The sequence below is a fragment of the Procambarus clarkii genome, chromosome 46 (genome assembly GCF_040958095.1).
Source record: "Procambarus clarkii isolate CNS0578487 chromosome 46, FALCON_Pclarkii_2.0, whole genome shotgun sequence".
NCBI classification, from domain to species: Eukaryota; Metazoa; Arthropoda; class Malacostraca; order Decapoda; family Cambaridae; genus Procambarus; species Procambarus clarkii.
Genome location: NC_091195.1, coordinates 8,225,183 through 8,238,476, shown reverse-complemented (window position 1 = coordinate 8,238,476; position 13,294 = coordinate 8,225,183). Strand labels below are relative to the sequence as shown.

Below are 13,294 nucleotides of genomic sequence, written 5' to 3'. Positions count from 1 at the left end.
TACCTCTAGGAGGCCCCTTATGTACCTCTTGGCGGCCCTTTATGTACCTCTTGGCGGCCCTTTTATGTACCTCTAGGTGGCCCCTTTATGTACCTCTGGGCGGCTCTTTTATGTACCTCTAGGCGGCCCCTTTATGTACTTCTTGGCGGCCCTTTTATGTACCTCTAGGTGGCCCCTTTATGTACCTCTGGGCGGCTCCTTTATGTACATCTAGGCTGCCTCTTTATGTACCTCCAGGCGGCTCATTTATGGACCTCTAGGCGGCACTTTACGCACCTCTAGGCGGCCCCTTTATGTACCTCCAGGCGGCCCCTTTATGTACCTCTAGGCGGCCCCTTTATGTGCCTCTAGGCGGCCCCTTTATGTACCTCTAGGCGGCCCCTTTATGTGCCTCTAGGCGGCCCCTTTATGTACCTCTAGGCGGCCCTTTTATGTGCCTCTAGGCGGCTCATTTATGTACCTTTAGGCGGCCCCTTTATGTACCTCTAGGCGGCCATTTTATTTGCCTCTAGGCGGCCATTTTATTTGCCTCTAGGCGGCCTTTTTTTGGCTTCTAGGCGGCCATTTTATGTGCTTTCAAGCGGCCCTTTTTGGGTCTCTAGGCAGCCATTTTATGTGCCTCTAGGCGGCCCTTTAAGGGCATCTAGGAGGCCCTTTATGTGCCTGTTTGCGGCCCCTTTATGTACCTCCAGGTGACCCATTATATTCCTCTAGGCGTCACTTTATGTGCCTCTTGATGGCCCTTTATATGTCTCTAGGCGGCCTCTTATGTGCCTGTACACGGCTCCTTTATGTACCTCTAGGAGGCCTTTTATGTACTTCTAGGCGTCACTTTATGTGCCTATAGGCGGCCCTTTATGTGCTTATTCGCGGCCTTTTATGTACCTCTAGGCGGCCCCTTATGTGACTCTATGGGGGCCCCTTAATTTTTTTTTTTTTGTGTTTTTTTTTTAGATATATACAAGAGTTGTTACATTCTTGTAGAGCCACTAGTACGCGTAGCGTTTCGGGCAGGTCCCTGGAATACGACCCCCGCCGCGAAGAATCGTTGTTACAACCAAGTACACATTTTACTGTTGCGTTAAACAGAGGCAACAGTTAATATTTGCGCCCCAGTAAATCCTCCCCGGCCAGGATACGAACCCATGACATAGCGCTCGCGGAACGCCAGGCGAATGTCTTACTACTACACCACGGAGACTGTAAATGTACCTCTAGGCGTCCCTTTTATGTGCTTTTAGGCGGCCTCTTTATATGCCTCTAGGCGGCCCGTTTATGGGATTTTAGGGGGCTATTCTAGGAGCCTCTAGGCAGCCATTTTTTTTGCATCTAGGTGGCCGTTTTATGTGCTTTAAGGCGGCCGCTTAATAGGCCTCTTGGTGGCTATTTAGGGGCTTCTAGACGTCCATTTTATGTGAATGTAGGCGGCCATTTTATGTGCCTCTAGGCGGCCATTTTATGTGCCTCAAGGCGGCCATTTTATGTGCCTCTAGGCGGCCATTTTATATGATGAGCCTCTACGCGGCCCTCCATCATTGCTCCTATAAGAGACTCTCAGGGGACGGAAGTTTACTTGTAGTAAACTCCATGTAAGTTGTTAACATTATACTGTGAATATTGTCCACAAGAGAGCGGAGGGGGAGAGGGCGATCTACACAGAAGCTCAGCTGGGAACCCTTGCAAGAAAATAAATAAATAATTCAAAGCCTAATTAATATGATATAGCAAAGTTCGTGGTAGGGGGGTAGCTTTGGTACTCTTTAAAGTTGTACTCCCTACATATATGCCATTCCCTGTTGGGCACATACCCAGCAGGAATTACTGTTAGAAATTAGGTGAGGCTAGCTCCCTGAGTAGGGTCTTCTAGCTCGCATAGACAGAGAAGCAGACATTATTTCTTATTGATACAGATTTATCATTTCTTGTTCTATTTTGTGTTATATAGTTAACAACTTATTATTACAACCTTCGACATAACTTTTCATCCTTTTGACAACATCAATAATATCAACTATACTTTCCGAAGAATGTGTAAACATAGCTTCCTTAATCTCTCTTAATAAGGGAGATTTCTAATTCCTGAGATCAACTTTGTCATTCTTCTCTTTACGGGTTCAAGTTAAATTATGTCCAGTATATTGTATGTTGACCAAACTGAACTGCATAATCTAAATAGGTCCTTACAAGAGCAAGATAAAGGCAGAGAATAACATTACTAAATGCTACACCGTATATTTCTGTGTGAGAAAATGAGCACCATTACTCTACCTAAACCAGAAGCCAACACCACAATGATCACAGGAGTTAGGTCAAAATATTGACAAGTTTTAAGTTATAAAATATAACAAAATGCAGGAGGCAGACTTTGGAATTTTATTTGTTTTAGTGATCTCAAAAATGTATTTCTGACCCAATGTTTAACACTAACATCTTGTTTTAATAACGTTAAATTGTTCTTCCAGATGACAGAATTCTGGAGAGTATAAAGACAGAAGAAATTAACTAGTTAAAGAACAAATTGAAAATAACAAATAAAGCTGGAACAGAATATTGCATTAACATGTGAACATATTTTGTAAAATTTGGTTTATTTGGAAATCACTTATATTTTTGGTCAATTAAGTGACTGTGTTGTGGTTAATGCAGTCGGATCATCACCGATTAGATCCGAGTTTGATTCCCTGGCAGTGTGAGATGCTCAGCCTCCTGATACCTCTGTTCACCTAGCAGTAAACATTAACCTGGAAATTAGTCAACTGTTGAGGGATGCATCCTGAGGAAGGTCTGTCGTTGGCTTAGGAAGGCCTACACAAGCCTAACAAGCTGCCCGTCTCCGACAGTGAGAAACAATGTTATGTTTTTAAACATAATATAATAACAAAACCAGCGTGGGACATTTACTGCTTGTGTGAAACTTGACAACAGTTGTGTGAGGTGAGAATCATACGGCCCAATATGGCGGCCTCGAGTCCTGTTATCCAACCGGAAGATGTGAACAGACTGCGGTATGGACTGGCTGTGACTAAGGCAGGACGAGACGCGCTAGCAAGTGTGTTTATGTGGTCGTACCGGGGCACCTTCCCAGTAGTGACTTACCTCACTCAGGACTTGGGGTACACCAATGCTCAGTACAGGTATGTCTTCGATGCTCACCAGAGGGATAAACTCGAAGCTTCCTCTGACGCGGCAACTTTTGACATCACCCTGTTGTATAAACTCCTGCAACGTGTGTGTGGTCTGGCTGAGATGAATGACCCCACGTGGACCACTCCAGGGCCTCAGGGACCATCACTTGAAAACCTCATTTACAGCCTGAAGCAACACCGAAACACGTTGGCCCATGATAATGTGATAATGTCAGAGCAAGATCTTACGTCAACACTGACGGAGCTCAGTGACTTATTGGCTAAGATGCTGGCTGAGGCCGGCGTCCGGTGTGGGACAAACAGCCAGGATGTGGACCACGTGACCAGAGATGTCACCAAGTATATTGGTGGTCTGCTAGCGAAGGTCAGAGAGCCGCTGGATCCCTCAGATGTGGCGTACTTGCCTCAGCTCCGCCAGGAGATTAAGATGTTCAGAAGCCACATCACAGAAGAGGTTAAGCAGATGAGCAAGCAGGAGCTAACTGACGGGTATAAACTGCTGTACCAGATTGTTCCCGCACCCTGGCTCCTCCTCAACATTAACTACAACCCAAGTCTTGCTTTTACACGACTGCGACTCCTTGAAGATCCCGTCATAGGGGCAAGACCCTCCCATGCGGCCAAGGGTCAGGATAGCACAAGACCCTCCCACGCTGCCAAGGGTCAGGATATAGATTATGAACACATCTTGAGTATGAGACGAGAGAACGGAAGAGTCCCTCAGTGTGTCCTCCTGACGGGGGAAGGTGGTATGGGCAAGACAACTTTACTCAAGCTCATCCTCGAGAAGTGGGTAGAGGACCCTGCTGCCATACGTCACCTGGGCACTGTGGACCTCGTTTTCTATGTACAGTGCAGGGACTCACATCTTAATACCTTCGATGATCTCCTCCGCCAGTTGCTGCCTCAAACACTTAGTGATTCTGGTGTCGACTTCCAGCTGTTTAAGGAGATAATCTTGAGCTTAAATATATTAGTCCTGATTGACGGCTACGACGAGGTCAACGACCATTCAGGAAGGCTGGTGAAGGAGCTGTTGCACCTGCCTGGCAAGGATGTGAGGTTGGTGATAACCACACGGCCGGGGTGGGACCAACAACTGTCACAGCTCGTCCCACACACCAGACCTCGCTGCAACATCCTCGTCTTGGGCATCACTCCAGAACGTCGCGTGGAGTTCGCCGAGAGAACCATCAAGGTGCTGGTGGAGGAAGAGAGCCAACGAAGTGTCATCATAGGGAGGTTTACCCAGCGGCTGGAGCAGATGAGTCAGTTCCTGGGTGAGTACCTCAACACTCCACTCACCTTGACCTTGTTGGCGCTGCTGTGTGTCGAGGCTCCAGAAGAATTTAACAACCTCACCACAAACACTCAAGTCTACGAGAAGATTCATGACTTCATAACCAACAAACTAGTGTCCAGACTCACAGACAAACACGTGACCGAACCCAAAGGAAAATGTGACGAAAATGTGAGAAAGTTTTTGAGGTTCTTAGAAGAGATTAGTTTAAGAGGGGTCCTGAGGAAGGAGTACGACCTTTGGCCGGAGACGGAAGCGGAGATTAGGGAGAAGTGTGACACTCTTGGACTGCCGCAGGAGGAGGTCTTGTCCAATTATTTCACGAGAACCAGCTACCGTCGGGGCCTCAGTGTGGTGTGGGTGTTTGGCTATTTTCACGCCAGGTACCAGGAGTATTGTGCCAGCAGGGGGCTGGTCGCTCTCTTGTTGAAGGCTGAGCAAGACCGAGGTGATCCAGCATTACACCGTGTGTCAGGGGAAAGCTCTATAATCATTGACCTCTTGGTGGATGTTGTACGTAAGGAAAAACGCTCCTTGAGAGATCACCTGAGAGGATCAAAGTTTGATATTAGTGCCGTGTACCAAGAGTTTAGGGACCGCCCCAGATGGCAGAACATTTTAGTCAGCACTACCGGGGTGCTGTGTGCCCGGGGAGTAGAGCACAAGTTCATTACTCACATAATTGACCTGTTCGAGATGGTTACACATGAGACTGACAAGCTGTTGAAGCATGTAGCAGAGTCCCGCGGGAGTGAGCACGTCATCCAAGCCGTGTGTGAGAAGCTGCGTACAGAACAAGAGTGGAGAATAGAGAGTGTTGACTCGTGTGTTGTCCTGCCGCTTGTTCTTAAGAAGGTGACACCTGAGAACATTTACCTAAACATAAACGATACACCCCAACTAAAGCAGCACCTGTCTACACTGTCAGTGCTGGCAACAATGAAGGTAACCATATCCTTAGATCTTGACTATAGTTTAGACAGCAAAGAGAAAAATGATATACTAAAACAATGTTTGGAGAGGCTGACAGCCCCCGGCAGTAAGTGTACCTTAAAGGGGTTTATTGGTGACTTTCCTGAGGCAGCCATACCCCTCCTGCCTCACACCCTCGAGAGCCTCTACCTGCACCTCACACCACACCAACTGCCCGTCCTCATCCGTCACCTGCCTCACCTTCATCACCTGCAGGATCTTGGTAAATATTCATATTTTCCACCATAATTTTAGGGTTATTTATTAATACCAAAATTACGCAAAGGGCTTCATTCGTCATGTTTAATATAGTAATTCAGATTTACATTGTTTACATATATGTTTACAATCTTATGGACGAAAGACTCCTTATATTGTTTACAAACATGATCACCTTATGGGAGACAAAGACCTTATTTTGTTTACAAATATAGTTACCTTAGGGCGAGAAGCTCCCAACATTGTTTACAAATATAGTCACCTTAAGGGAGACAAACACCTTATATTATTTACAAATATAGTAACCTTAAGAGCGACAGACACCTTATATTGTTTACAAATATAGTCACCTTAAGGGTGACAAACACCTTATATTGTTTACAAATATAGTCACCTTAAGGGTGACAAACACCTGATATTGTTTACAAATATAGTCACCTTAAGAGCGACAAACACCTTATATTGTTTACAAATATAGTCACCTTAAGGGTGACAAACACCTTATATTGTTTACAAATATAGTCACCTTAAGGGTGACAAACCTTCTACTTTGATTACAAATATAGACTTATTAAGGGCGACTACTCCATGAATAATAAATTTTCGAAACATTCCGCTGCTGTATATATTCTTGTGCATAAATAATTTCATGAAGTATTTAGCGGCGCCATACTTTTGGTTCAGATGACTTACCAATTTGACTTTGACTTGTGGTACAGATCTCCTTTCACTGTGACCTAATTCCTGTTCAGGATGACCTTTCACTGTGACCTAATTCCTGTTCAGGATGACCTTTCACTGTGACCTAATTCCTGTTCAAAATGACCTTTTACTGTGACCTAATTCCTGTTCAGGATGACCTTTCACTGTGACCTAATTCCTGTTCAGGATGACCTTTCACTGTGACCTAATTCCTGTTCAGGATGACCTTTCACTGTGACCTAATTCCTGTTCAGGATGACCTTTCACTGTGACCTAATTCCTGTTCAAGATGACCTTTCACTGTGACCTAATTCCTGTTCAAGATGAATTTTCTCTGTGACCTAATTCCTGTCCAAGATGACCTTTTACTGTGACCTAATTCCTGTTTAAGATGACCTTTTACTGTGACCTAATTCCTGTTCAGGATGACCTTTCACTGTGACCTAATTCCTGTTCAAGATGACCTTTCATTGTGACCTAATTCCTGTTGAAGATGACCTTTCACTGTGACCTAATTCCAGTTCAGGATGACCTTTCACATTGACCTAATTCCTGTTTAAGATGACCTTTCAGTGAGACCTAATTCCTGTCCAAGATGACCTTTCACTGTGACCTTGATCCCTTGGTTAATTTGACTTTCCGTAACTTTGATCCTTAATTCAGGTGACCCATCTATCCCTGTGACCTTGATACTTGATCCAGATGACCTTTCACTGTGACCTTGACTTAGTTTATATGACCTTCTAATGCGACCTTGACCATTGATAAAGATGACCATGACCATTGACACAGATGACCTTGACTGTGACCTTGACCATGATACAGATGACCTTGACCATTGACACAGATGACCTTGACCATTGACACAGATGACCTTGACTGTGACCTTGACAATTGATACAGATGACCCTGACCATTGATACAGATAACCTTGACAATTGATACAGATACCCTTGACAATTGATACAGATGACCTTGACTGTGACCTTGACCATTGATACAGATAACCTTGACAATTAATACAGATAACCTTGACTGTGACCTTGACAATTGATACTGATAACCTTGACTGTGACCTTGACAATTGATACAGATGACCTTGACCATTGATGCAGATGACCTTGACAATTGATACAGGTAACCTTGACTGTGACCTTAACAATTGATACAGATGACCTTGACAATTGCGACAGATGACCTTGACCATTGATATAGATAACCTTGACTGTGACCTTGACCATTGATACAGATGACCTTGACCGTGGCTTTTAAAAGCTATTAATACATAGTTTAGATGCTATTAATGCTGTCCAAAATACGGACTTGTCATCAGGTAATAAACCCAGCAGTAAGGTGAGTGGATGGCTCAGTATGTCTTCTTGTTATATCTTAGAACATACCAGTAACGACCGTGACTGTATCTCAGTGTATGTCTTCAGTCATTGACCTGGACGACACGGGCTACGTGGACCCGGACACCCTGGACGCCACGGGCAACGTGGACCCGGACACCCTGGACGCCCCGGGCTACGTGGACCCGGACACCCTGGACGCCACGGGCTTCGTGGACCCGGACACCCTGGACGCCACGGGCTACGTGGACCCGGACACCCTCGACGCCATGAGCTACGGGGACCCGGACACCGTGGACGCCATGAGCTACGGGGACCCGGACACCCTGGACGCCACGGTCTACGTGGACCCGGACACCCTGGACGCTACGGGCTACGTGGACCCGGACACCCTGGACGCTACGGGCTACGTGGACCCGGACACCCTGGACACTCTGCCGTACCAGGGAAGGGAGCTCCACCTGACCATCAGGCGGCGCCTCACTGATGACGACCCCGCCATAGACTGGTGCTGCCACCTGGCGGCTCAGCTGTGTTCTTTCTCAAGAGAAGGGTATAGTGACCTGGACTTCCATGACACGCGTCTCACCAGTACGTATTGACGACATTTTAACACGTGAATATTTGTAACTCAGTTGTTTAATTCACAGTGCTTCCAGTGGTTTCAAAAATATTTTTACATTAAAAGTCATGAATTAGAGAACTTATAAGGCTTCTTGAGTAACTTTGAGCACCGTTTAGCGACCAAGAATATTCATTAAGGAAGCTTCACTGCTTATAAGATAACACTGATCAATATTTAGCCCAACATTGTCTTGCTTAATACAAGCTAGATTTACTTGATATAAGTTTTCTTTGGCATGAGTGTGTGACATAGACAGGTGTGGGTGGGGAGAGTATTCAGGTGTGGGCTTTAGTGTTCCCTCTCATGTGCAGGTGTGGGTGGAGAGAGTAGCCAGGTGTGGGCTTTAGTGTTCCCTCTGATGTGCAGGTGTGGGGAGGGAGAGTAGCCAGGTGTGGGCTTTAGTGTTACCTCTCATGTGCTGGTGTGGGGAGGGAGAGTAGCCAGGTGTGGGCTTCCATGTTTCCTCTCATCTACAGGTGTAGGTCGGGAGAGTAGCCAGGTGTGGGCTTCCGTGTTCCTTCCCATCTGCAGGTGTGGGGAGGGAGAGTAGCAGGTGTAGGCATCAGTGTCCCCTCTCATGTGCAAGTGTGGGGTGGAGAGTTACCAGGTGTATGCTCCAGTTTTTTCTCTCATCTGCAGGTGTGAGTGGGGAAAGTAGTCAGGTGTGAAGAAGACAGGTGTTGGTTTACTGTTCCGTCTCATCTGCAAGTGGGCGCTGGCTGTGGTCCCAGTTGTAGAATTCAGTATTTACTCTGAGATGCAGGTTTGGATGAGGAGAATATGCTGGTGTGGCCCTTCTTCTGCAGGTGTGGGTGGGGAGAGTAGCCAGGTGTGGGACTTCCGTGTTCCCTCTCATCTACAGGTGTGGGTCGGGAGAGTAGCCAGGTGTGACAACGTTTGTTTTCATGTATTAGCTACGTTATTGTGTGGTTGTAAATAAGTTGCCACAACTTACTGCACAACTTTGGCTAAACAATTTTGAGACCGTGTCGCAACCTTAAATGTTGCATAAAAATCGTTTTCCTGATTGATGGAATATATATAAAAAATGTAGAAATATATTAAAAATATATTTTTACCTATACTAGAAATAAAACTGAAGCATAATAAAAGGCAGGTTAAAAATATTTTATTCATTACTTTCACTTAATGGAGAATCCATGGTAGTGGTGGTGGAATTGTTGCTGGGTTGTGGTTGGTGGCTGTGGTGGTAGGTTGTGGTTGGTGGCAGTGGTGGGTGATGTTTATTGTTGGTGGTAGTGGTTGGTTCTAGTGGTGGTTAATAGTTGTAGTTGGTTTTGATGGTTACGGTGGTTGATGGTAGTGTTTGTTGATGGTTGTGGTGGTTAATTGTTGTGGTGGTTGATGGTTGTGGTGGTTGATTGTTGTGATGGATGATGGTTTTGGTGGTTGATTATTGTGGTGGTTGATTGTTGTGGTGGGTGATGGTTCTGGTGGTTGATGGTTGTGGTGGTTGATTGTTGTGGTGGTTAATGGTTGTGGTGGTTGATTGTTGTGGTGGTTAATTATTGTGGTGGTTGATGGTTGTGGTGGTTAATGGTTGTGGGGGTTAATTATTGTGGTGGTTGATGGTTGTGGTGGTTGATTGTTGTGGTGGTTAATGGTTGTGGGGGTTGATTGTTGTAGTGGTTGATGGTTGTGGTGGTTAATTATTGTGGTGGTTGATGGTTGTGGTGGTTGATTGTTGTGGTGGTTGATTGTTGTGGTGGTTGATGGGTGTGGTTGGGGGGTTAGTTGCAGTGGTAGTTGTTGTGGTTCGTGATGGTAGTGGTTGATTGTTGTACTTTATGTAGTGGCGATTGTTGGTTATAGTTCGCGTGGGTGGTGGTTTATTGTGTTGTTTGGTGGTAGCGTTGGTTGATTGTTGGTGGTAGTGGTGGTTGATTGTTGAGGTTGTTGGTGGTTTATGGTTTTTGGTGGTTGATAGTTGTGGTTAATGGTAGTGGTTGTTGATAGTAGTGGTTGAGGGCAGTGGTAGATGGTGGTTGTGGTCGTTTGTGGTTGACTGTACTGGTAGTTGTTGAGGTTCGTGATATTGGTGGTTGATTGTTGTATTTTGTGGTAGTGGTGGTTGATTATATTTGGCAGTAGTGGTGGTTGATTGTTGTTGGTGGTAGGGGTGGTTGATTGTTGTGGTTGGTGTTGGTTTATGGTTGTTGTTGATAGTAGTGGTGATTGATTGTTGTGATTGTTGATGATTGAGGTGGTTGATGATTGTTTAGGTTGATGGTTATTGATAGTTATGGTTATTGATAGTAGTTGAAATTGAAATTGAAATAAGTTTATTGAGGTAAAATACACACAAAGGGATGAGGTAGCTCAAGCTATTCTCTCCCCGTTCAGTACAACGTGTTCATACATATATAGACACACATCACAAACAATAAACATATTACCGAACATTCTGAGAGATAAACATATACATTTCCTTCTTTACACAAGTAGTATGGTATCAGACGTACACACAAATACTTTTATGACTTAGGTATACTGTATAGACAATTTGCAAGAGACATGCAGATAATTCAACAAAAGATTACAGTCTTGGTGCAAAATTCTTATATCTCTCCAGAATATCATCAACCTTTCCGTTGTGACACATCCAGGCTATTTGTTCAGGAACAGTCCTTATCTCAATGTTTCTATATACATTAATCAACGGACAATCAAGAACATAATGGGCAAGGGTGTGAGACCTTTACATACCACATAGTTTACACTTCGGGTCATTATCATGAACACCTATCCCATATTCCCAGTAATATTTGTACCCAAGCCTGAGCCGCATGTGCACAGTCACTCCAAGCATTTCTCCTTTTACCATAAGTGAAATGGGTGTTTTGACTCACACACATGTAGTGTTGCATGGTTTGGCTTCCCTCATACATTATACCTCTCCTCGCCACTTCTGCCTGTGGCTGAATATTTCTGATTTTGCTTCTTATTTGTCTCATTGTGAATTCGCATTCGATGTCAACTTGTGGTTTTAATGTGGCACGTTTGGCCAAGTCATCTGCCACCTCGTTGAGCACTATTCCAACATGACATGGAATCCACATGAATTTTACATTGCGACCTTTCAGCTGTATCTCAGTTATCCTTTTCTTACAATCCTCAACTATGGACATGAAGACTATGGAATTTCGACTGTTTAAGGACTCAAGTGCTCCTCGGCTATCGACAAATACAAAAACATCTTTGTCGTCATCACGTACTTCCTCCAAACACGCCAGAATGGCCTGCAGTTGAGCACTGATAGTAATGGTGGTTGGTTGTTGTAGTTAGAGGAGGAGGTCGAGGAGGAAGGAGGAGGAGTAAGGAGGAGAAAGAGGAGGTAGGAGGAGGTCGAGGAGGAAGGAGAAGGTCCAGGAGGAAGGAGAAGGTCGAGGAGGAAGGAGAAGGTCAAGGAAGAAAGAGGAGAAGGTCGAGGAGGAAGGAGAAGGTCGAGGAGGAAGGAGAAGGTCAAGGAAGAAAGAGGAGAAGGTCGAGGAGGAAGAATGAGAAGGTCGAGGAGGAGAAGGTGTTGGTGGTGGCTGTTGGTTGTTGTTAGTGGATATTGATGGTTGAAGAACATAGAAGGATTAGGAAAAATAAGGAAGGCAGGAACGAGAAGGAAGTTTAAGGTAGGAGTAGGAAGATTACGGAAGGTGGAAGAAAAATATGGAAGGAGGAAAACAAGGAAGGAGGAAGAATAAGGATGGAGGGAGAATTAAGAAGAAGGAAGGAGGAGGAGGAATAAGAAAGGAGCAGTGGTGGAGAGTGGTGTGTGACAGTGGTGGAGAGTGGTGTGTGACAGTGGTGGAGAATGGTGTGTGGCAGTGGTGGAGAGTGGTGTGTGACAGTGGTGGAGAGTGGTGTGTGACAGTGGTGGAGAGTGATGTGTGACAGTGGTGGAGAGTGGTGTGTGGCAGTGATGGAGAGTGGTGTGTGGCAGTAGTGGTGAGTGGTGTGTGACAGTGGTGGAGAGTGGTGTGTGACAGTAGTGGAGAGTGGTGTGTGGCAGTGGTGGACAGTGGTGTGTGGCAGTGATGGAGAGTGGTGTGTGGCAGTAGTGGTGAGTGGTGTGTGGCAGTGGTGAGGAGTGGTGTGTGACAGTAGTGGAGAGTGGTGTGTGACAGTGGTGGGGAGTGGTGTGTGACAGTGGTGTGTGGCAGTGGTGGAGAGTAGTGTGTGGCAGTGGTGGAGAGTGGTGTGTGGCAGTGGTGGAGAGTGGTGTGTGGCAGTGGTGGAGAGTGGTGTGTGGCAGTGGTGGAGAGTGGTGTGTGACAGTGGTGGGGAGTGGTGTGTGACAGTGGTGGAGAGTGGTGTATGACAGTGATGGAGAGTGGTGTGTGACAGTGGTGTGTGGCAGTGGTGGAGAGTGGTGTGTGGCAGTGGTGGAGAGTGGTGTGTGGCAGTGGTGGAGAGTGGTGTGTGACAGTGGTGGAGAGTGGTGTGTGACAGTGTTGGAGAGTGGTGTGTGACAGTGGTGGAGAGTGGTGTGTGACAGTGGTGGAGAGTGGTGTGTGACAGTGTTGGAGAGTGGTGTGTGACAGTGGTGGAGAGTGGTGTGTGACAGTGGTGGAGAGTGGTGTGTGACAGTGGTGGAGAGTGGTGTGTGACAGTGTTGGAGAGTGGTGTGTGACAGTGGTGGAGAGTGGTGTGTGACAGTGGTGGAGAGTGGTGTGTGACAGTGTTGGAGAGTGGTGTGTGACAGTGGTGGAGAGTGGTGTGTGACAGTGGTGGAGAGTGGTGTGTGGCAGTGGTGGAGAGTGGTGTGTGGCAGTGGTGGAGAGTGGTGTGTGGCAGTGGTGGAGAGTGGTGTGTGACAGTGGTGGAGAGTGGTGTGTGACAGTGGTGGAGAGTGGTGTGTGACAGTGGTGGAGAGTGGTGTGTGACAGTGGTGGAGAGTGGTGTGTGACAGTGGTGGAGAGTGGTGTGTGACAGTGGTGGAGAGTGGTGTGTGGCAGTGGTGGAG

At 46.1% G+C, this 13,294-nt stretch overlaps 1 protein-coding gene across 4 annotated transcripts in view; it reads left to right on the top strand.

Moving 5' to 3' along the window:
* Nucleotides 1-2,461: 2,461 nt before the first annotated feature.
* LOC138350632 (uncharacterized) overlaps nucleotides 2,462-13,294 on the top strand; it is a 199,898-nt gene continuing 189,065 nt past the window's right edge. For 3 of the 4 annotated variants that reach the window (XR_011222167.1, XM_069301679.1, XM_069301680.1), the window contains exons 1-2: nucleotides 2,462-5,641; nucleotides 7,779-8,282. Coding sequence is in view for 3 of the 4 variants with exons in the window: in XM_069301679.1 (XP_069157780.1) it covers nucleotides 2,956-5,641; nucleotides 7,779-8,282 (3,190 nt within the window). In the remaining variant the exon portion in view is untranslated. Of the gene's footprint in view, nucleotides 5,642-7,765; nucleotides 8,283-13,294 lie in introns of those variants that run through there. The other variant, XM_069301681.1, reaches the window with a different exon arrangement.